We start from the raw sequence: 26,124 nt of genomic DNA on the forward strand, positions 1-26,124 counted from the left end.
AAGTAAAAAAGCGTTACGTTCCGCCGGGCCGAACTTTTCATACCCTCCACCATAAAATATTCTGAACTAAGAGGGAATAATTAGTTTTCATTCCTGTCCAGAACTTTGAGTGGGCACCTAAAAATGTCAGAAAATGTACCTAAAATGTCTTCATTCAGGCGTCACTTTTATGTGGTGCCTATTTTTGGAGGAGCCTATGGTAGAGAGGCTTTGTGACAACTGGGAACCGCAAATGACAAATTACATCTAGTTCAGATAAAAATTGTATCTAAAACCCTCAAAACACCAAAAAATCAGGAGGTACCGTTATATAGGGGTTATAACAAACCATGGACCTATGTTGACAGTTTTTGATGGAGAATTTGTGGGACCACAGGGAGTCTCAAATGTCACATTACTGGTAGTTTGGTTGAAAAATGTAGGACAAATTCTAGCTAGTTCGGTTAAAACCTATAGCTAAGGTCCGCAAAATACTGAAACACGGGAGGTACCGTTATATGGGGGCTATAGCAAAACACGGACAATTTTAAGTGGAGAAGTTTTGCGAACACTGGGAAACTTAAATGTCAATAACTCCTAGTTCGGTTGAAAATTTTAGCTAAGATCCTCAAAACACCGAAAATCGGTACGTAACGTAATATGTAGACTATACCAAAACATAGACCTATGATGAACATTTCTAGTGGATTGTGATAAATGGGAACTTAAAATGTCAAATAACACCTAGATCGGTTAACATTTTTGGCTATACGACTATGTGGACCTAAATTAACAAAAATGTGGACCTAAATTAACAATTCTTGTTGTAGAATCCTCAAAATAGTGAAAATCTGGAGGTTTGTATGGGGGCTATACCCAAACATGGACCTACGTTGACAATTTTTGGAGTAGAAATTTTGCGACCAATGGGGGCTATACCTAAAGTTGGCTTTTTGTTGACTTTTTTGCTTTTATACCCTCCCCCATAATGTGAAGGGTATAGTTAAATTTGTCATTCCGTTTGTAACACATCAGAATATTTATCGGATACCCTATAAAGTATATATTGTCTTGATCAGGGTAAAATTCGAAGTCGATATAACCTTGTCCGTCTGTCCGTTTGTTGAAATCAAGATACAGCTCGCAATTTTTAAGATAGGGATTTGTAATTTAGTACAGAAGTTTCTATTCCTCCTAGGAATTTCAAATGGGCTATATCTATCCACGTTTTGATTAGTTTTGATAGAACGGTACTACCCGATTTACGGTATATTGAAGGTTTTAGCTTCATTATAATACCTAAATGTCCGAAATTTGGTACTTAGTCTTCGTTGGGGTTATACAACTTTTCGCCAGAAATTTGTCGGTATAGGCCCACGCCTTCATATAGCTCAAATAGAATGGTACCTCACGGTGGTGGTATTCAAGTTTCCCCTCTAAATTTGTCGGTTTTGTCCACGCCTTTATATAGCCCCCATAGAACGGTATATTCCAATGTTCGGTATTTTGAAGGTTGTGGCCTCAATATTCCTCCGAAATGCCTGAAATTGGGTATTTAGTCTTCGTTCGGGGTGCAAAACTTTCCAAATATTCTCTATGATATCCAGAGTGCCATTGGCACTCACCCAACCCTCTACTCAGGACTGCTGTATTATTCAAGGTGACAATAAATCTACTGGGTTTTCATTCAATCTGTGTATTTGCCCGACGCTTCTGTGTCTGTTGTAATCACTCTAATCACTCTATCGTCCGCAATAATTGAGCTATAATGCTATATTTCCACCATAGTGGAAATTTTTGGAACTTGTTCCCAAACTACCAGGGATACCTTTCAGGGTGTTTTTGTCATATTTTCAAATGTGCAGGTGATACATCACGGGGCGCCTTAACTTATTTTAAATGGAAGGTGCTTACACCTGGGAAATTTTTGCAGAATCTGAAACTACAATGCTTATAGATGAGAAATATCAAGAAACAAAAAAAAATCGCCGAAGGGATTTTCAAATAAATCGCGATTTAAGTTCACATTTTTAGGGGTTCTTTAGGTTTACACGATTTTGCTTGGAAACCACGAGTTCTATGTAAATGGGCCTAAAGAAAATGTGGTAGCTGTGAAAATTCTCCACAAGATTGACATTTATGATATTTTCGTAGGTTTTACCGTTTTTTGAGATATAGAAGTTCAAATTGAGACAATGCACTGACCGTATCGCCTCCTTATAAAACAATGTCATTACTGCAATTTCCCAAACTAAACTTATATATCTTGAAAATGGTACAGCCTAGGAAAAAATAAATCATCCAATCTTGTATAAGATTTTCACAGCTGCAACATTTTCTTTAGTCCCATTTTGATATGACTTGCGGTTTCCAGGCCAAATCTTGAAGACTATATCTCAAAAATGGTAAAACCTAAAGGTCAGTCTTGTAGAGAATTTTCACAGCTAAAACATTTTCTTTAGAGTCATTTCGATACGACTTGCTGTTTCAAGGAAAATTGTGAAAACCTAAAAAAACCCTAAAATTGTGAATTTTGATCACGATTTATTAAAATATCCCTCCGGCGATATTTTCCGTTTTTTATTTTTCTCATCTATGAACATTTCTGTTTCAGAATCCGCGAAATTTTCCCATGTGTAAGCGGTTTTCATCAGAAGTTAGTTAAGGCGCACTGAGCATGATATTGTTTTATAAGGAGGCGATACAGTCAGTGCATTGTCTCAATTTGAACTTCTATATCTCAAAAAACGGTAAAACCTACGAAAATATCATAAAAGTCAATCTTGTGGAGAATTTTCACAGCTACAACATTTTCTTTAGGCCCATTAGCATAGGCCTCGCGGTTTCCAAACAAAATCGTAAAAACCTAAAGAACCCATAAAAATGTGAACTTAAATCGCGATTTATTTGAAAATCCCTCCGTCGATTTTTTTTTGTTTCTTGATATTGTTCATCTATGAGCATTGTAGTTCTAAAATCTGCAAAAACTTCCCAGGTGTAAGCACCTTCCATTTAAATTTGGTTAAGACATACCGTGACATTTCAATATATAGTACAGACATTGTACGGTTCAGTTATATGAAGGATACGTCAAAACGTGGTTATCAATGCAACATTTCGAAATTTCAACCATTTTGAAAGAATATTACGGGCAGAGCCCTTAAAATACCGAATATTGGGCGGTACCGATTTATGGGGACAACATTAATCGACAATTTTCTGGAGGTAACCTACCTCCAGGAATGATAAGTGGCATTTCGGTCATTTCGAATTAAGAATTTTTATATATTTATATACCTAAAGTTGGACTTTTTTGGATTTTTTGCTCTTATACCCTCCACCATAATATGAAGGGTATAGGTAAATTTGTCATTTCGTATGCAACACATCGAAATATCGGAGACCCTATAAAGTATATATATTCTTGATCAGTGTAAAATTCGAAGTCGATATAACCATGTCAGTCTGTTGAAATCAAGATACAGCTCTCAATTTTTAAGATAGAGATTTGTAATTTAGTACAGAAGTTTCTGTTACTCCTATAATGTTTGCAATTTCAGTGATATAGCCCCCATAGAACGGTACTACCCGATTTACGGTATTTTGAAGGTTTTAGCTTCATTGTGATACCGAAATGGTTGAAATTTTGTGCTTTTTCTTCGTTGGGGTTATAAAACTTTCCGGTATAGGCCCACGCCTTCATATAGCCCCATAGAACGGTACCTTCCGATTTGCGGTATTTCGAAGATTGTGGCTTCAATATTCCACCGAAATGGCTGAAATTTGGTATTTAGTCTTCATTTGAGGTATACAACTTTCCATATGAAATTTGCCTGTATAGTTCCTCGAATTTATAAAGCCCCTATAGAACGGTACATCCCAATTTTCGGTATTTTGAAGGTTGTGGCCTCAATATTCCTCCGAAATGCCTGAAATTTGGTATTTAGTCGTCATTGCTAGTACAAAACTTTCCCAAGAATTGTGCCGGTACAGGTCCACGCCTTAATATAGCCCCAATAGAACGATACCTCCCGATTTTCGGTATTTTGAAAGTTATGGCCACAATAATCCATCGAAATGGCTGAAATTTGGTATTTAGTCCTCGTTTGTTGTATTCAAATTTCCCCTCTAAATATGTCGGTATAGGTCCACGCCTTCATATAGAACCCATAGAACAGTACATCCCAGTTTTCGGTATTTTGAAGGTTGTGGCCTCAATATTCAAATTTGGTATTTAGTCTTCATTGTGGGTATTCAACTTTCCCCTCTAAATTTGTCGGTATTGTCCACGCATTTATGTAACCCCCATAGAACGGTACATCCCAATTTTCGGTATTTTGAAGATTGTGGCCTCAATATTCCTCCGAAATGCCTGAAATTTGGTATTTAGTCTTCGTTGGAGGTGCAAAATTTTTCACCGGAAATTTGTAGATATAGGTTTACGCGTTCACATAGCCCCCATAGAACTGTACCTCCCGATTTGTCGCTTCAATATTCCACCAAAATTGCTGAAATTTGGCATTTAGTCTTCGTTGGTGGTATAACACTTTCTCTCCGAAATTTGTCCGTACAGATGCATGCCTTGATATTACCCCCATAGAACGGTCCCTCCCAGCTTTCGGTATTGTGAAAGTTGGTCACATTGTTTTACCGAAATTGCTGGAATTTGGAATTTAGTCTTCTTCATAAACTAAAGGAATCTAATTGTTCAGTTTTACTTCAGTACAACTCGTGGTGGAGGGTATAACAAGTTCGACCGGGCCGAACTTAACGCCGTTCTTACTTGTTATGTTACTTTTCCCAGTTCTTACTTGTTACCTTTACTGAAATTTTCGAATTGATATCTGCACAGGGAGTATTTTTAGCCGCTCTTCCAATACAAGTTCGACCACAGGGCATCAGTAATGAACATTGACACCCAAGCGGATACAAAATTGTCTATGACGCCCGCAGCTGATCATTAAATACGTAAATTGCTCAACTATTCCCGGCCATAAAAAATTATGTCTAGATGCGTGTTGGTGCCGACAACTGCTTAATATTCGTACATTACGGTATTGTAAAGTGTGTTTTGACGACAAATTGGTTTTGCTGTTAAACTATATATTCCTTTATAGCTTACGGTAATCTTCTTCTATTATATTTGTCCTAAAATGTACATATTTATCCAAGAAAGGATCTGACGTATTTTATTTTTGAGATATCGCGAAGAATCCGCAAAAATTTGAAAAATATATTTTGAAGAAAGCTTATTGTTTCCTCACATTTCGTTGGAGGCTTTTGTTGCCGACTTGTTTATTTCCATCTTTTTAAATTTTGTAGGGCGAAAAATCCGCTAAAATTTGCAAAAATATATTTTGAAGAAAGTTAATTGTTTCCTCACATTTCGTTGGAGGCTCTTGTTGACGACTTGCATATTTCCACCTTTTTAAATTTTTTAGGGCGAAAAATCCGCTAAAATTTGCAAAAATATATTTTGAAGAAAGCTAATTGTTTCCTCACATTTTGTTGGAGGCTTTTGTTGTCGACTTGCTTATTTCCACCTTTTTCAAATTTTTAGAGAAAAGTGTATATGACGAAAAGTCAAAAAATGTAACATGGATGAAGCCAAGGTTTCCACTGTTATAATTCGCGAAATATTGCAGTGTACCACGAAATATGACCACGAAACATGACCACGAAATATGACCATAGTTGCATCAAACGAAGTGTTTTTAATCAACGCTCAAAAATGTGGCTAAAAAGTTAATTTTCGCGGAAGCTATAACCCCGTAAATGAATAAAAACACGTAAATGGTAAAAACACGTTGTAGCAAACGAGTTTTTTTACGTTGTTATTCGATTGACGGTTAAACCGTTTAAATAACGGATATCTGTCCAAAGTAAAAGTTGAGAATAAAAATGAAGATTACACTTCCAATTTATCACATATCAAAATTTCCACGGCATCCCCCTTACGCATAATTTGATATGTATATTGACCATGTAGCCCAGACAGCATCAGAGTAATTCACTGCCAAAGGCCAAAATTTAGTGCGATATTTTTTCGAAAAACCCTATTTTTGGGGTAGAGTATTTACAATATCCGTTTGATTGTGCTGGGACCCCAAGATATTTTAGTTTTTTGACGGTCCGGATCATATAAAAAATAAATCGTGAAAATCCATCCACTAGAACGGCGAAAACAGCAACTGCAAAAACCGAAAAATGTGCGTAAAATGTTTTAGGAAATATCGCGGATTTAGTCGCGTTTTCTGTGGATCGTTTCCTTTTCAATGAAGAAAATGACACATCACTCGCGTTTTTGCGATAACAGCGGTTTAAAAAATTTAGTGCCATGGGAGCTGTATCCGATTTATCCCAAAAATAGTGTGTGATGCTACATCCACGGTGCTTTATGGATTTTATCGAAATAGGTTTAGATCGATGTATTTTTTCTTGGATGATAGGAACATCGGATGCGCATAAAAAGTGTATTTCAAGATTATACCCCATTTAAAGGAACCCAAAATCTATTTGAACTTGATCTTCCGTTAGATGTTAGCGTGTATTCGAGAAGATAATATAATAAAAAATGTGATTTTTTTCGTGAAATTTTACTAAAATAGAAGAATAACTCTGACCTATTTTTACTAACTTTCTTCAACTAACACACAAAATAAATGTTAGGTCTGTTCCAGTACTGCAAGAATCTACTAATTTTTACTATTTTTTCCGATAACATAAAGGAAAAAATGTTATCGTAGTAAAAAATAGTAGCTTCTTGCAGGTTCTGGAACACAGCATTTAATAAATATTTTCTCTTACAAAAATTTTATGGATTTCCTTAATATATATTTTTGTTTTTGCTATAAGATGCAAACCACTAAACGGATTTGTATAGTTTTCATTTGAATCTTCGCGATGTTTAGATTACGTACATATTTTTATACATTTTTCGGATGCATAAACAGCTTGAATTTTATTAAAACAAGTTGCAAACTACCAATTGTTTTGAATTATTTCCTAATTTCCGCGAAAATTTACAACTTTTTCACTAAAGTTATCGGCCCTCAGTAAACATATAGTATGCAGGAAGCCATAAATTAACAATGTTTCTCGATATAATGAATAGCGTTTTTATAATTTTTTTCTAATAATGAGAATTGTAACCGCCATAACAGATTTGAGGATGTGAATTTTTCCTCAATCCATGTACCATCGTTCTTGTAGCGCCAAACAATTTTTTTCAAATGGAATATTAAAAAATTCTGACTTTTCCTAATATGCACAAATTGTGACATTTTATGTTTTAGTTTTATCAATATTTGAAAGTTCTAAAATGTTTTATTTACGACAATCGATTTAATTTGCATTGAAATTATTTAAAGGAAATTAAAAAGATACAAATTGTCAACGATTATTACTGGTTTCGAGAGAGGCAATTATTATTATTGGTTTAGTAAGAAAATACCTACATTTTCGAAAGTAAATATATTTCGGTGTTAATTTTGTGACCGTAAGTAACGCCAAAAGCTTATTATGTGGTTGCTGCGTGTTCTATCATATTTAAATGCTCCGACTTCTATTATATAAAACTCAAATGTCGTTCGTAAATACAAATACATTCCGATGTTAATTTTGTAACCGTAAGTAACGACAAAACATATTTTATGCGGTTGTGTTCATATTCCGGTACCACGAGTCTGAAAATTCGAAATTACCACAATCAATGGTATATAGGTGATCAAGAATACCCACAGCGCAGTGATTGATGCTCAACTCCAAAAATACTGCTTTCGAGCGGTGTCGTTCTATTAGTGTTTGCCGAAATGTGGAGCTTCGCCGAACATTTCCGGCAAGAAATGTTTGTACCTCGACCGAAGACCAAGATAAAAATTGCACACGCTTTTATTGTACAATGTGCCTAACACCAACAAAATATCGAAAATATGTAGGTATTGTTTTACGGACACTATAGGTCTATACCAACAATTTTCTACAACATAGTGGTATAATCTAATTTCCGAACCTTCAAAATACCGAAAATATGGTATTTTTCTATGGAGTCTATTTTAAAACAACGACCGATAAAATCATCTTTAATAACAAAATCACCTCTTCTTCTTCATCTGCCAATTTGTATTCGGATGTTCCCGAATATACAATTACAATTTCGTGTTACTATAATTAACTTAACTAATTGTTAAAATTATTTAAATACATTTTTATTCAATTATCGAAAACCTTCGGTTTCTGGCGAATTTCAAGAGACTTCGTTCCTCTTGCAGACCCGTCCAAAGTATGTGGAGCTGTATAATTTTCATTAAAAACTCCATCAAAAATGTTGAGAGCTTTGTCTACTTTTCTACAGACGGGCAGACTGAGGTCGTCGAATTGGCATTTTATGCAATATGTGAACTAGGGTCATACATTTTTTGTATATTTTACAAATATCGAAAATACCACATAGCGGTGTAAAAAAGTAGTTATTTCTTTCATATCGCCATTACGGCAAAAAACCGTTCTTAAAAATGCTATATTTTATTCAGTATAAGTCTTTTAATCTATTTGACGCACCAAACATGCAATATATTCCCGAATGCAATAAATGTTGGAATTTGTTACGGAATTTTGCCTACAAATAAATGTGCACAAAATATATCGAAATCGGTCCATATTTGGATGTAGCTCCCATATAAAATTTTTGGCCGATTTGAGGTATCTGACGCTATGAATGTCCAATTTCAATGAAGTTTTTAAGTGTGAAGGAATTGGGACTATATATTAATTATATTGAAATCGGTCGAGATTTGTAAATTGTGTGCAGAATTTGGACTAAAAAATTTTCGAAAAATATTTTGAAAACCGTTCAGATTTCAGGTCATCCTTTAGTTAAAAAATATCACATGAGTAGAGATAAGGAATAGTAATAAAATATTGAATCTCTGATTCATTATTTAAGGAAGTGTCTTTGAAGTCAGTAGAAGTCATCATTATAGTATGCGTGTACTTTTAGTTGGAGAAAATCAAGGCTAAAATTATTAAATATCATATATCTGAGAGACTTCTTAGGTGGTATGGGCGAAGGGGAAACAGTTACCTATATTTACTTAAGACATGTCCTTATCCTCATTGTTATTATTGGATTAAAACTTGTCATTCAAGTGGGAATTACCATAATAGTAATTTAAGGTGTCACAACAGCTTGATATATGCCCTTGGAAAAACGTTCTCAATCTTAACGTTATTCTTAATTTAATTCTCCTTCTTAAAGGGGCATTTATGGTGACGATATAACATTTGCAAATGTCACCCAGTTAGGTGTAGTTATAGTAGGAAAGGATTTAGCAGGAGTCTTACTACTTGCACCATACAAAAATAACATAACATAAGCTTCATACACGGCACTGAATGTGTAGAGAAAGCCGTCATATCTGCTATATTTATACGTTAAAGTATTTTAAAGAATAATTTCAATATAAGTATAGCATTTCATTACATTTTATCTTGGTCGGGGTAGCAAAGCGCACCGGGTTCAGCTAGTTATAAAATAAAACGGAGTTTTTAAATTTGAATCCTTCTGCCGTATACTAAATCCATACAGGCGGACGTCATACATCTGTTGCTGGAACTGTGGTCGGTAGATTAAATCTTCCAAAAACAACCAAGCACAACTAGAAACTTCAGAAAATTGTATTTCCATACAATTATCTGCACGACAGAGAACTAAAAAATTAAAAAAAAAATAATAATCCATTCATTGCATTAACAATGCAATATCATTACTCAACTTAATGGGTAATATTTAAATATATTTTAAATAATATTTCTTTGTACATATTAATAATTAAACAAAGCTAAATAATAAAAGAAGTGAAAAATGTCAGTTAATTATGATATAAATAATCGACTAAATTAGCAGCATATTACAGAGTATAGCCGAACAAAAACTTGTATGAATACATCGTCCTATATAAACATACCAATTTAATTAATAATGATTATGTGAACTGAAAAAGAGTTTTTGTTGACATAGAAAATATTTCGCGAGAATAACAAAAAATAGAGAATTCATAAAAACTTCAACACAATACATAGATTGGATAATTTTGTAAATTGTGAATATTAATGATAAAGCTGTTGAATGGTAATAATGAATAGTTGATGCTTTAATAAAAAAACACCTTTGACATAATCTAAGCAAAATGTAAAAAACATGCCACTACCAAAACGAAAAATTATTTCACAATTTTGCTAAGTCTAAATTGAAAAACCTCCTCATGCTAAAATAATATTTAAATACAAACTGTATATGTAGATTAATAAAAAGAGAAGAGAGCCACTATTGACAGTTTGCTAAACTACTTGGTCTTAATTATGAAATAAAACAATTCCACAAAAAATAATTCCAACCAATTTTAATCCTGACGTTTTATTTTCAACAACCATTTATCCTGATTGCAGTAGCGTAATTTGTCAAACAGATTAAGTCATTTTAGATTAAATATGTTGTGGTGCTTGCATACAGAGATTCATCCAATAATTTGAGTTTAAAACAATCATATAAACTACATAAAACCCTACACCGTATCAGATCATGGCCATATGGAATATACGAATAAATTAAATAAAAGCAATTAAAGAAAATATAAAAATATAATAACTTTCATCTTTAGAGAATATCGAATCTAATACCGGGTACGCAGATTTTGTGGCTCTTTTTGGAAGTATGAACTTGCCGACAATATATTTTGTTTGAGGTGTTGGGGATGACGTACTTGAAGGAATGGGCCGACACAGTCCAATTTGGAAGTGGATCTTATTTCGGGAGTCATTCCTTCCAATAGATATTGTGCCCACTAGTCATTTCAGTTGGTCACAGTATAACTAAGAGGTTTTGGACCACTATGTCAGGAAGCATGGACTTGTCTACGAAAAACATAATATCGCTTAAACAGAATCACTAGGGGTAGCATCGGTATAATTTTCGAAGGGATCTTCGAACAGATCCTAAACTGAACATAAACAAAAATGTTGCACTTTTGTGGGGGAGGTGCCCTAAGGAGAAGACCGATATGGACATTTGAGGTACCGAAAGGTGCGCACCGACAGTGGTCATCTTCAAACTTGAACTAAGTTTGGACAATATATTGTGAAGGCAAAATTTTGGACTGAATTAGCCGAGCTGTTCGAGAGTTATCGCGTGCTCCACATGGTGTCATATGGGATTTTTACAACTTTCGGGCTATTTGCTCAGGAAGTATGGACTTGCCACTCGTAAAACTTCTACCGTCGTAATAGGGGTAGCGAATGCAAGTTGCTACAACAAAAATCAAAGCGATTCGAGGGCAGGTTCTAAAATTAACTTTTCCGAAATTTTGTGCGTGAGGTACCCGTAGGAGTCGAGCGATAGATACCATATTGGAACCTCATTTATGTCTGGTAGAAATTTGTATGGTATGGACTAAATTGGTTACTCCCTAGCTGAAACAGTGGACCGATATCGCTCATCTTCGAACTAAAACTAAAAAGACGGCATTAAGTTGTACCCTCTGATAACACACACTACTTAATGAAAGCATCACCCTCGAAATACATTAGATTGAGCAATATCGGTTCATGGGGGCTAGACTAAACCCTAGATATATATGGATGTTTTTTTTCGAATAAGTTGTCTTTCTTCTGCGAAAACAAAATTCCGATTAACAACCAGTTCGTTAGAAAAATGTGACTAAAATTTTCACAATAAAAAGTCCTAAATCGGATGGTACCCTTATATGCCTAGCCTAGCCTAAATAATAAATTTGAGCTATAATATAATGGTTGAATATTTAGGCCACAACCTTCAAAATACCGAACATGCAGATGCATCCTTCTATGGGTTCTATATGAAGACGTGGACCCATACTAAATACCAAATTTTATCCTTTTCGGTGGTATATTGGGGCCACAGCCTTCGAATTACCAAAAATCAGGAAGTACCGTTCTATGGGGGCTATAGGGCGACGTGAACCTATACTAAAATTGGGCAATCTAGTTTATAGTTCACTGTCCTAGTTCAAAAACGTATGAGTAACGTCATACAAACTGACGTGTGAAAATACGTATACGCAGTTTGTTCATACAAACGACCGCTGTCCATTGAACTATAAGTGAACCGTTCATTCCATTAAATCGTGAGGTATCGGTATATTGGGGCTATATGAAGACGTGAACCTATATCGACAGTTTCTCGTGGACAATTTTATACCAACAACGAAGAATAAATGCAAAATGTTAGCCAGTTCGGTTGCAGATTGAGGCCACAACCTTCAAAATACCCAAAATCGGGAGGGGGCTATATGAAGACGTGAAGCCATACTGATAATTCTCTTCTGGGATGTTTTATACCCACATCGAAGACTTAATACCAAATTGCATCCATTTCGGTTTGATTATGACGCTGAAACCTTCAAAATACCGAAAATCGGGAGGTACGGTTCCAAGGCAGCTACATGAAGACGTGAACCTATACCGACAATTTCTCGAGGATAGTTGTATACCCCCAACGAAGATTAAATACCAAATTGATTAAATACCAAATTTCATTCATTTTAGTGGGGAACAGACCCTTTACAAAACATTTGTTCCATAAGCCGAAGTAAGAAAAGATCTACATTCCTCTCTATTTGTTGCTTTGTCTTGCCATTTCGGCATATCGTGTTTTCTGATTTTTTATTCCACTTGTTGACCCCGTCGAAGCCTTGGCCTTCCAGTTTTGCGTGTGCCGCCAATCGCCCCGTATTTTTACGCCTTTGTAGCCGGTTTATCATCGCTAATTCTTATGACATGACCTAGCCCACGTAATCGTTGTATCCCGATACTTTTAACTATACTGTTGTCGTTGTATACCAGATACATCTCGTTGTTCATACGACGTTGATATTCACCGTCAACGGACATTGACCCTTAGATCTTACGAAGAATTTTTCCCTCGAGCACACCAGGCACTGCCTTATTTGCGCACGTACCCAGGCTTCGGAACCAGGTAGACGTTGCCGAGGTAGACGATGTGTTTAACTACCTCAAAGTTATAGGAACCAACTTCCACACATGGTCCGAGTTCTATGGATGCATTGCCTGTCGAGACCATTAACTCGCTGATTACTACCTGACCCACTTAATTCGAATTTCTTAAAGGTATCGGTTACTTCCCTTACTGATCATCCCATTATGTATATATTACAAGCATAAACATGTAACATGTGTGTACTGCCTTTACCTCATCTTGGCGGGGCCGTATACATTCAATACCATCTTCTGGGATTGAATCTGTGGTATCTTCGTCGTCTTTGCTAGTAGTGGATGCCAACAGTTTAGAATATCCCGAGCACACTATCTGTATCAAATACCAAATTACCTTGCTGGTCTCTACACGAAGATGTGCCTGTACCAAAGCCTTCAGTTTAATGTTTCACTCTTTGGTAGAACTTTCCGACTTCATTCTGACTCTTGTACATCTCGACTGTTTCACACGTCCCCTTTTCCAATTCTCTCTTTTTCCTGCTAAGAAGACGTTTCTCCTCTCTCCTTTCTGTCGATACCTCTCTCGAGCACTACGCGTTGCTACAGAATTTAGTGTAGTCCTATATGCCGCAATTGTCTCTTCGGTAGCAGCACGACCCTCCTGGTCATACCATGGAATCCTTGGTAGAGGTCCCTGGTATCCAAGTTTAGATTTTTCGGCTGTTTGAAATGGGAGGAGTGCTTTGAATTGGGCCAGTTGAGTGGAATATGATGTGGCTATCTGTTGTGATTGCATCTTATCGACGTCTGTTTGATCGTCGGAACGATTGTACATCCAACACGGTCGATGAATGTCTTCCATCTATCACAATATGATCAATATGTGCAATTTTGGCATTAAAATCGCCTAGAATAATTTTAATGTCATGGGCAGGACAGGACAGTGGGAGCATGAGCGCAAAAAGAGCTGATGTTGAAAAATTAAGCTTTTATCCGATTTGTTGCAAGTCTTTTATTAACCGGTATGAAGCTGGGGACCAGGTGTTTTAACCTTCGACCAACTACAATTCCGCAACTTCAAGCTTTATGCCGTGACAGCTACAATACATTGCGTCACATTTAGGTGTTGTTGTGATGCCTTTCCCAATCCATCATATTTCCTGTATGGCAGTAATATCGGCCTTGAATTTTTCAAGTACATCCGCAAGTGCGTAAGCTGCACCTTCCCTATGTTCGGATTTCCAGGTGCAGATTAGCAGATGATGGTCCTTAATACGTTTGCAGAGGTCGTCAACTTTAAAGGGCCTTGTCTTCTTTTTCTTAGTGTTTTCATAGTAAGTTTTCATCGTTCTTATAGGTGAACGCGCGGCACATGTTAGCTCACTTCGCTTAACGGCTGTTAAAAGCAACTCCCCCAGTGACACAACGGGCACGTCAGTGTTAATGTTAAATATAATTATACCCATTTACCATATTATGGAAGAGGGTATAAAGGTATAACCATCCGAAGTTTTCAAGACCACAGAACGGGAAGGCCAAGGCTTCGATGGAGTAAACTAGCTGAAGACGAAGTAAAAAGTGATATCTCAAAAAATAGAGACAAGGAAAATCTATTTTAGTTCGGATTATAGAAACAAATGTTCTGTAGAGGATCACCTAAATAAAAAGGCAAGGGGCATAGATAATAACTATAATCCATAGCTATATATTTATGTTTGCACGCTTTTGTATTGCAGCATTCCTGCATGTGAGGAATATAAAAATATTATCAGTACAAGCAACCTAAACAACTAGAAGCTTTCTGCGACTTTAAAGACACATCTATATAACGCTGTTTTCCGATAGTAAATATCATTCCATGAAATTATAGTCAAATCTCATAGAATGACGCCTGAGAAATGAGACATTACGTCACCTTATATCTCCCGTGGACCACCTATGTGAGTAGTTAAATATATAGCCAATACTGCGGCCGTATCATCATCGCATGACATTTGTGCAACTACCCAACTGAACCTATTCTGCCATTTCGTTAACCAACCCAGTACTGCTGAACCTGAAGATAGAAATATTTAAATTAGCTACATTTGATACCATTTACAATTTCCTAAAGTAGTATTTTTCGAATCATATAATATTTCAACATTTTGGAGTTAATTCATTTCACCAACTAGTATCATCCCTATAATCACTACAATTTTCATTCATCTTGTTTTTTTTTTTTTTTTGTGCAGCATTTCATATCAATTTCATTATGTCTTTTTAATCATATTTTACAGCAACCATTTGGCCATTGAAAAGACGACATAGCGCTTATATGGTTATGGATAATAGCATGGATTTTATAGTCTGAAATAAAAGCAGTAAAGGTATTACAAACAGCAGCAACAGCACTAGCAGTAATGCCCGCAGTATCCTGGGCCACATAATACAATACTGGTGTCATTTAATACCCGCAGGATTATTCCAATGCTGAAACCATACACGGACACTTTCACATTGCAAAATCTCCCTGCATGTGCTGCGCAAATATGGAGATCAATTTAAATTAAAAAACGCCATTAATTAATTTCCTATATATATTTTTTGTATTTTAATATTTAAAACATGTAATATACGTTTGCATATATTCGTACACACACGAGTTTATGGTTAGTGCTGGTACGCGAGTGGATATAATATTAAAATAAATACTGTAATATAAATGAAGTAATAATTATTAAAAAAAATGTCATATTACGCATTCAATGTAAAGGTTGGAGTTTTTAGGGTATAAGAAAATATTGTATTGCGGTAAGCGTAATTATTATTACTATTTGGGTATTATTAAAAATCTCTTTTGAAACAGGAATAACGGAATATGGTTGCACATATTAAATGTTGATTCAGTGTAAATAATGAAAGAAAATTGTCAAAAGTAATTTGTTGGAACCCAAAACAAAGTTGCAACCAGGTTTGGTTGACAATCAAAAATATATTTTGTATGCCCTCCACCATTTGCAGTATGGAGGATATACACTAGCGGTCATCTGAATAGGTTTGAATTTTTTTCCTTTTATATGTTAAGTTATCTTCTGATGTGTTCGCATTGCAGATCCATACTATTTAGTTTTTGAGAGTCCTATACTATGCCAACATTCCCAAGAAAAAACTTGACGGTGTTGCCATATTTTCGGAAAATATCCCAATTATAATAAAAAATGTACAAAAAAGTGACCAATTTTTGCGATCATCAGAATAGGTTTGAGTCAAATAAAATTGAAAAATTGTGATATCCAAGCAAATATTGCGCAGTTTTTTGGTTTAGTTTAGTAAAATGAAACATTCTTATAAATCCGACAACAAATTTGACCCGCTTTATTTGGAACGTGGGTTCAATTCTCAACATTGAAAAGTTACCAAGAACTTTCAGATAAAATCAAGAAATATTCAAACCAAAACGTTTTATAAAGTTGCTTTAAATGACTTTTTGATTTCGTTAGATCTCTTCTGAGCTTCGAAAATTGTCAGAAAGCAAATACCAAGTGTAGCCATATTATTAGGATCGATAAAATAGAGAGGTCATTGAAAATAGTTGGTATTTTAGTTCAAGTTTCATTTTTTAACTATCCTTGCAGTACAAATTTATGTGTTATTATGCTCACAAATCCACCATAGTTGACCACATGTATCATAAATGTTCGAAAATTGGTCTGGAAGAATGTTTCTTCGACGACAATAAAGTAGAAAATTGTAATTCAAATTTAACTTAAAGGGGCGTGATATCGCCGACTTTTATAGTGCTGTATAACCTCAGTAGTTCATTCTTTTGTACTTATTCGTGTTTGTTTTATGACTTGTGAACAGATAAAAACTTTTTGACCTGACTATATAGGTATTACAGCACTATAACAATCGGTGATATCATGCCCCTTTGACTTAAATTTGAATTACAATTTTCTACTTTATTGTCGTCGATGAAACATTCTTCCAGACCAATTTTCGAACATTTATGATACATGTGGTCAACTGTGGTGGATTTGTGAGCATCATAACACATAAATTTGTACTGCAAGGATAGTTAAAAAATGAAACTAGAACTAAAATACCAACTATTTTCAATGACCTTTCTATTTTATCGATCCTAATAATATGGCTACACTTGGTATTTGCTTTCGGACAATTTTCGAAGCTCAGAAGAGATCTAACGAAATCAAAAAGTCATTTAAAGCAACTTTATAAAACGTTTTGGTTTGAATATTTCTTGATTTTATCTGAAAATTCTTGGTAACTTTTCAATGTTGAGAATTGAACCCACGTTCCAAATAAAGCGGGTCAAATTTGTTGTAGGATTTATAAGAATGTTTCATTTTACTAAACTAAACCAAAAAACTGCGCAATATTTGCTTGGATATTACAATTTTTCAATTTTATTTGACTCAAACCTATTCTGATGATCGCAAAAATTGGTCACTTTTTTGTACATTTTTTATTATAATTGGGATATTTTCCGAAAATATGGCAACACCGTCAAGTTTTTTCTTGGGAATGTTGGCATAGTATAGGACTCTCAAAAACTAAATAGTATGGATCTGCAATGCGAACACATCAGAAGATACCATAAAATATAAAAAGAAAAAAATTCAAACCTATTCAGATGACCGCTAGTGTATTAGGTTTGGTTCTCCATTTGTAACCCACTGAACTAATCATCTGCGACAGTGTAAATCATACATCAGGATAAAATCTATGTGGTAACCACTCAAGCATTGACACTATTCTAGGCAAAGACCACTACTGCAAATTGTTAGCTTCAAATTTTGCACGGTGAACGAAGGCGCCAATAAAAAGTATTTGTCACAGCTTCCAAATATCATCATTACAATTACCATACCGGTATGATAAGTGACGTAGCAACCCACTATTTCGCTTATCATCGCCTCCATTTCCAAACCACCCGATATCAGACCTTGATGAAGGAACGAATGTTACTTTCAACGGCGTACGAATAAGTGCGGGTTTTTATAGCACCCACAGCGTTGCAGGACAATGAGGAGTATGTTTTGGCGCATAAAACCCTTCTCATGTCATAAAACCATCTCATCCGAAACGCTAAATTAATCGAAGCGTTGACCCACACGCAATCTCCGTGGTAATGATTAGGCAACCGGATGAACCCGGAGTTGTGTGTTTGGCATGTGCCCTACATCTAACTTTGACACCGATATTGTAGCCAGGAAAGTTGGCAGAGTGGTTCAAAGATGCTAACAGAGCTAAATCGTACTATACGATTTCCCTTCTGTCGCCAGCAGCAAAGATTCTACAGTGTTTTATCTTGACCTAGCTCGAGAACATAGAGAAGACTTGCCTCCAGCCGTGTATAATCATCGACATGTGTGTCCGCTAATAGTTTGTGGAATTCAGAAATTTGAAGTCAGTGACCTGTGAATTGAAACAAAGAGTTCCCTAAGGTGGAGTGGCATCTCCGGAACTGTATCATCTCTACATTTCTGAAGCTCCAGACCCTTCGGATGGTGTAGATATCGTAATGGGGTGCAGATCAACCTCCACCTCTAGGACTGCATCAACACATAAAACGTGGCCTAGATACTTGGCTTCTTTCTGAAAAAAAAAAAACTGGCAGATGTGGGGATTAATGCGCAAGTTAGCAGCACGAAGCCTCCGAAACACTTCAGATTTGACAAATGCTTGTTGAAAAAATTTTTCGACCACGGATACCCCAAATGCTTAAATTATCTAATATACTCTTATATGGGGGCTACATCAAAGTGTTGGTTGAAAAGTTTTGTATCTGCAGGGAACATCAAATGTCAAATTCCGGGTAGTTTCGGCAAACAATGTAGCTAAGACCATCAAAAACTGAAAATCAGGAGGTACGGTTATATATGGGCTATACCAAAACATGAACCTATGTTGACGATATGTCAGTATCCATCCTTTAGATCGAAGCTGGTTACGTACCTAGTTTCCCGAAGTCTGTCCAGAATTATTTGGATGCGTGGTAGTGGGTATGCGTCAGGATCGGACGTGCTGTTCAGTTGACGAAAATCCATACAAAGGTGCCAAGTTCAGTTCTTTTTCTGTAATAGACGAGTTGTAAATGCTGCGTTTGTTTAAATTTAGAGTTAATTATAGCCTTCATAGCGGATTTTTTTTAAACGGTCGATTGTCGTTCATCACGATTTGATGAGTCGCGGCTTTAGAACGTCCATGGATGTCCTTTAACTTCAGTTGATCAATATTAGTACGGACACTTACCGGCACAGGACTCTTGACATCCTCCTCTGCAGTCGTGGTACGACCGCAGTGTTCCATGGCGTCACAACTACAAGTGATGCTGCGATAGAGACGCACCTCCAAAGTATCCGTATCGCCCCGATCCTGGTTCTTGTGGGAGAGCATACATCATGGTCCCGCCATAGTAAGACGATCTCCAATTATAGCCAAGAAATCTAACCCAATGATAACGTCTTCGGTGGAGTCTGGTATGATCAAGAGCCGGATTAGGACAAGTTAGTTACGCAAGTCGATGGTGGCTTCCACCACCTCTTGCCCCCAGAATTACGATCCATCGGGAATTGATTTGGATTCGGCGAATTCAGTCCCCTAGGGTTTTAAAAATGGTTTCATTTATGGAGGTTGGCGTTTACAGTAGCTGCGATACTATAATTCCACCGATTCGTATGCTGCCCACTAGGCGATTGGGATCAACATGTTGTGTAGCAAATAGCTTATTTTATTTCTGGCCCCATTCGCGTTTTCCGCCTTCCTTTGTCAACAATCGATCGTGCGAAAATCCCGACAGCGGCACGTGCTCCCGGGATTGATTGGCGGGAGTAGGGTTGTGTTCGTCGAGTGTTCGACGCTGATGGGTAGCGCTCATTTCCAGTAGTTCATGTAGCGTGCGACAGTCCATTCGTCTGATGTACCAAAGCTACGGCAATGCATTCCGCAATATCCAGTTTAGCTTCTGACCTTCCGAGTAGTTGCTGAGCCGCATCAGTTATTGCATTTTTAGTGAGTAATCACGCAGGGGCGATGACATTGCTTGCTTATCTCGTCTTACAGATATTCAAAATATCTTGAGACCAGGGAAATTCCTTAAAGTCGTCTTTGAATCCCTTCCAGGTTTGTCAGTGCTTGTTATTGTTCCCAAATCAGACAAGAGCTTTTTTCCTTATAATTCGGGCATCATCTTTGGCAACACTTCCAGCTATAGCGCGTACATGTTAGCCAACACTTCCAATCGTCCCAGATACTCAAAGCGTCGAAGTTCAGGTTTATCACCTGACGTGCCACGGCCAGAATGTCGATGTTCGTGGATGATTCTGGATCGGCTGTTCCTCGGCGTAGGCAATGAAACGCTACTGGAGTCTGTAAGGTCCAGGTTTGGTGTTTTCTTCGGTAATAGACTGGCCTAACCGTCCTGTTATGCCGTAGATTGGTTGTGATACTCCTGATAATGGAGCAACTTCTCCTGCTACTCAGCGCAGTGTTCCTCCCCCAAAAATTGGCGAATCTCCTCCCGAATTCCTCTACAGTTCCACTAACGTCGAGGTCAAACTCGGTTAGGTAGTTACCCAGATCTTCTTTACATAGGCTGTAAGCACATAAGGTACGCAGCGTTGTGGACATTACTCTATGCTGGATATAACTGTCTCTAACGCCGTTACGGTTTGTTCGTTACTCATGTTCCAGCTCGAGCTCCAAAGTAGTGACGCCATTGACTCCGTTTGCTGAGGTTTGCTCGTGGTTGTCAGAGTTCATCACAAGAATACATTTCTGTCAGTAACAGGATAAAGGAAAGGATCAAATTGTTATTTTTTGGGGGAAAGGCTTATCAGGTTTTATTTTCCTATTCGAATAACACAGAGTTTGGCTAGTCTTTGGAACCTATCTGACGTTGATAAGTGATGAATCTTGGAGGGCAATGCGGCGAATCCTGGAGAGCACTGCGTTATAGCTCCAGTTGTCTGATCGTCAGTCGAAAATCTATACAGAAACGGGACCGGCTTGTATACCAGTGGCGCTGGATAACTCGCTGTCATATGCACACGCTTCCGGCTTTCCAAACTCGCACCATTACGCTCATATTGATGTCGTATCAATCCGACCTGCTGTGCTGTGTAGATGGAGGTGGCGTTTAAACTCGCTTCCGATGCGGTATTTCACGGTTATCTTAGTTCCCTGTAAAATCTAACTCGGATAGATTTGCTGGCGATACCCTTGATCGTTGTCTGTTCTGCACTGGTAGTCTCCAATTCGTGGACGTCGATTTGATCTGTGCTGTTTTTCACTCTACTCATCTAGATTTGTATGATTGCGTTGGTTTCACTGCTTCTTCGATGTTTTCAGTCTACCTCGGATTTATTTTATTGACGTTGATGCAACTGTTGACATCTATAACATGAACACGCTTTCATTTTGTGCATTTGACACTTAGATGAATGTAAGGAACCACAAAGCTGTAAGGAAGCTATATGAACATATAAAATCTAACTCGGATAGATTTGCTGGCGATACCCTTGATCGTTGTCTGTTCTGCACTGGTAGTCTCCAATTCGTGGACGTCGATTTGATCTGTGCTGTTTTTCACTCTACTCATCTAGATTTGTATGATTGCGTTGGTTTCACTGCTTCTTCGATGTTTTCAGTCTACCTCGGATTTATTTTATTGACGTTGATGCAACTGTTGACATCTATAACATGAACACGCTTTCATTTTGTGCATTTGACACTTAGATGAATGTAAGGAACCACAAAGCTGTAAGGAAGCTATATGAACAACCACATGTTTTTAAAACCTAACCACATTCTGTCGTCAAAGTAAAATTAATCAATTGATTCACTCCTTCACTTTTAAACGAATTAACAAAAGATTCAATGAGTTTAATATATTCAACAGCTCTATTAATCAACATTACTAGGGAACTTGAATTCTTCTTTGAAAAGAATGAATTTTATGCTGTCCTGTAGTTTTTAATCCTTTATGTCAAGCGAACGAACAACAGCTCATGAGGCAAAAAAATGGAGACCCTTAATAATTATCCAAATTATATCAGAACTACATCAAAGAAAATATCTTGACATTTCTAAAAGACCACCTAGACCGCACTGCAAGACATCATTATCGGCAAAATTGCAATAATGTTTGATGTAGTCTACAGGTTGGCTGAATTGAATATGAGGTGGGTGGGTGACTTTGTGACAATTAATTCAAGAAAGAAAACACAAATACATTAGGAGAAACGAGAATTAGGAATACAATTGTAGTGGAGTTTTTTTAATAAAAAAATATCCTTTTTTCTTATAGCCCAAATAGATACATACAAGATATGGAAATTTAATTTTTGAAAAAAAAAATAAATTGGCCCTCTGTTTTTCAGTCCAAGTATTTCATGTGTCTATTTGAAATCAATTATTGTATTTTGTATAATTCAAGTGGGTATGTGTGCTTATTCCAAAGTGTACTTGTGCATATACTCACACTTCTTTATGTATTAATATAAATAAATGCAACAATAATTATTGCTGCAACAACTTCTATGTCCTGGTAATTTCCGTTTTTTTTTTTTTTTTGAAAAGCTTTCATGTTTAATTTTCCTTTTCACATTTGAATTTTATTTTTGCCAATGCAATTGAATTCAATTGGAATAAATTAGGTTGTGTGGAAGAGGGTGTGAGTGTGTGTTTCGACAAGCAAACATTTGAACAGATGTTTGTTCGATCTCTCCCTCTCTCATTTTCCTAGTCCGCCTTTGGTTCCCCCCTTTAAACGTTATATAAATGTATTTAAAAAATCCTGCAGTGACAACTGCCCAGGGCATAGTGATGAATTTATTGCATCGGCAGGGAGTGGTGCTGTATAAATTGTTAGCATTTGGTTACATTTCCAAAGGGACAAAATAAGTTTCAAACACTTTGTAATATCATGCAAATTTTACAAACATATTTGTACAATTTCAAATCACTGTGATGTTGAATATGTTAACAGAAGATCGAACATATTGTGATATGTGATTTATATTTATGTACATTTGGTATTTCATTAAAAAGATACATACAACACAATTTTGTGACAAAGTGTATGCTATCAATTAGTTTGAAATTTTGACAATTGAATATCTTTTGATTATATTTCCAGTTATTGACCATTGAGATTTAAATCGTTTTGTAGGAAATGAATTTTATTACTGCCGTATCTAAATGCCAATTGAAATGTATCTTCGATTATGAGAATGAGCAAGAAGACTTATGTTAACGTGAGTGATATAAGAAGCGTCGGACTATCAACCCTTGATTTGTTTTTCCGTTTGTAACGCATTGAAATAAACATTTGTGGTCCTATATTCTTGATCAGGATAAAATTCGACCTACCCATGTCAAAAATTAAACTAGATCACTATATTTTTGCACCCGATTATATTTTGGCGGGTCAGGTTCGAAGATGGTATAGCTTTCATATAACGGTACCTCCCGATTTTCGGTATTTCGAGGATTTTAGCTACAATTTTAAATCGAAGTAGCTGTAATTTGGCATATAAGGTTCCTAGGGGCCACAACACTTATTCACAAAAATTTTCAACACAGGCCCATGTATAGGTATTGCCCTCATATAACTGTACCTCCCGATTTTCGGTATTTTTAGGGTTTTAACTAAAATTTTTAAATGAACCAGTTGAATTTGACATTTGAGAGGTAAAAACTCTCTTCACCTCCATATAATACTACCTCCCGATTTTCGATTTTTGAGGATTTTAACTGCAATTTTCAACAGTAATTCAACACTTGAGATTCTAAGGGGTCCCAAAACTTCTCCACCAAAAAACTCTCAACACAGGTCCATCCTTAGACATAGCAGCCATATAATGGTACCTCCGGCTTTTCGGTATTTTGAGGATTTAGCTACAATTTTTGTCGAATTGAAATGGCAAGAAACTCTTTTTTTAAGTATCGAAAAATATTAACGAGCCATGACATAACCCTGGAAACAAAAAAACGATTTGTTAAATGCTACATATGGTCAGTACTATTATACTCGGCAGAAACATGGACACTAAAAGCAGCAGACGAGAGAAGACTGCACTCGTTTGAGATTTGGATATACCGACGGATCTTAAAGATATCCTGGATAGATCACATTTCAAATAATGAAGTACTGAGGCGAATGAATACCGAAAGTCAAATGATCAGAATGATAAAAACGAGAAAAACTGCTTATTTGGGACATCTTATGAGAAACAGAAAATATAATCTCCTCCAAGCAATCATAAGATCCAAAATAGAAGGACGCCGTCCGAGAGGGAGACGAGAAATAACATGGATCAAAAACATTCAGGAATGGACAGGACACCAAGATGAAACAAGCCTTTTAAGCGCCGCCAGAAATAGAGATCTAGCTATAATTGAATGAAATATTTTTTTTTTTTATTTTATTATACATATACAATCAAACAACTCTGTAATAATCAACATTGTATGATCGCTAATATCCGAATACGGATTTGCAAATAAAGAAGAAAGAAGAAGAGGGGTCTCACCACATGGACACCTTTTCAACGTAGGTCCACGTTTAGGTATATATAACTGTTCCTCCCGATTTGCGGTATTTTGAGGATTTTAGCTTCATTTTTGACTGAAGTACCCGCAATGTAACATTTGATGTACCCTGCAGTCACGAAACGTGTTTAGGTATAGCCCCATCTAACAGTACCTTCCGATTTTCGTTATTTTGAGGGTTTTATCTAAATTTTCTGACTGAATTTGACATTTGAGGTTCCCTGCATTCACAAAACTTATCTACCAAAAATTGTCGACACAGGCTCATGTTTCTTTATAGCACCCATATAAGGATACCTCCCGATTTTAGGTAATTTCAGTGTTTTGGCTACATTTGTTGACCGAACTACCTGTAATTCGACATTTGAGTTTATCCGTGGTCGCAAAACTTTTCTAAAAGAATTGCCAACATAGGTCAAAGTTTTGGTATGGTCCTTAAGACGGTACCACCGATTTCAGTTTTTTTTTAGTTTTTATCTACATTTTCGATCAAGGTTGGATGCCCTTTGGCGTATATTGTTCCCAGTAGTTAAAAGCTTCTCTATCAAAAATTGTGAAAATTTGGCGACCAAGCTTAGGTATTTGGGGTTCCCAGTGCTCAAAAAAACTGCATATAAAATTATGAAAATTAATTACTTCATTTCAACCATGTAAAACTTCTCTACAAAAGTGGTGTCTTAGACACGACGTCCGGACTCGGCGATAAACTCTGGGTCCCATATCATTGAGCTAATATGAATCGGCGTGCACTCATTGATATGAGAGAAGTCTCCCTTGTCCCTTATGGGATGTTTGTGGAACAATTATATTTATATTATTATATAAGTATTTCATGAAGTCCAGAATATTTCATGGTGGAGGGTATAAAAAGTTCGGCTCGGTCGAACTTAATGCTTTTTATTACAGTGTTTTATTTAACTTGCTTTGGTTCGTTTAGTTCAAATCTGGTAACTCATTTGTAACACAGTTGCAGTTGACCAATCGAAGTGAAACGTTGCACACTTTTCAGATTTAGATGACAATACATGAATATGGAATTAAAACCAATATTGGTCCATTTTATAGTGTTTTAACGGTGTTTTATTTAAATTGCATTTCAAATCTGGTAACTCAATTTTGACACATTTTCAGTTGACCAATCGGACTAAAATTTTGCACACTTTTCAGATTTGGATGACAATACATTAATATGAAATTAATACAAAGATTGGTTCATTTTACAGTTCTTTAATGCTGTTTTATTTAACTTGCATTTCAACTCTGGTAACTCATTTTCCACACAGTTGCAGTTGACCAATCGAACTGAAACTTTGCACACTTTTCAGATTTGGATGACAATACATGAATATGGGCCTAATTTTTCCTACAGCCCCCATATAGCGCTACCACCCGATTTCAGTTATTTTGTGGTTTTTATCTTCATTTTTGCCCGAATAAGCTGTCAATTGGAATTTGGGATTTCCCCAGAAAAATTGTGAACATAGGTCCAGGTTTTTGTATAGCCCCCTCATAGCGGTATCACCCGATTTCAAGTATTATGAGGATTTTATCTTCATTTTAAGGCCGAATTGGCTGTAACTTGGCATTTAGAGTCCCCAA

The 26,124-nt window shown here is 36.3% G+C and overlaps 1 protein-coding gene across 1 annotated transcript in view; it reads left to right on the forward strand.

Moving 5' to 3' along the window:
• The window catches only part of robo3 (roundabout 3), a 324,207-nt gene extending 308,814 nt beyond the window's left edge, over nt 1-15,393 (forward strand). Inside the window, exon 13 of the mRNA XM_073969458.1 lies at nt 15,246-15,393. Within this exon, the coding sequence (XP_073825559.1) occupies nt 15,246-15,276 (31 nt within the window). The 3' untranslated portion in view covers nt 15,277-15,393. The remainder of the gene's footprint in view (nt 1-15,245) is intronic.
• Nucleotides 15,394-26,124: the final 10,731 nt, after the last annotated feature.

The sequence above is a fragment of the Musca autumnalis genome, unplaced genomic scaffold (genome assembly GCF_047663935.1).
Source record: "Musca autumnalis isolate F117 unplaced genomic scaffold, ASM4766393v1 scaffold_2, whole genome shotgun sequence".
NCBI lineage: Eukaryota > Metazoa > Arthropoda > Insecta > Diptera > Muscidae > Musca > Musca autumnalis.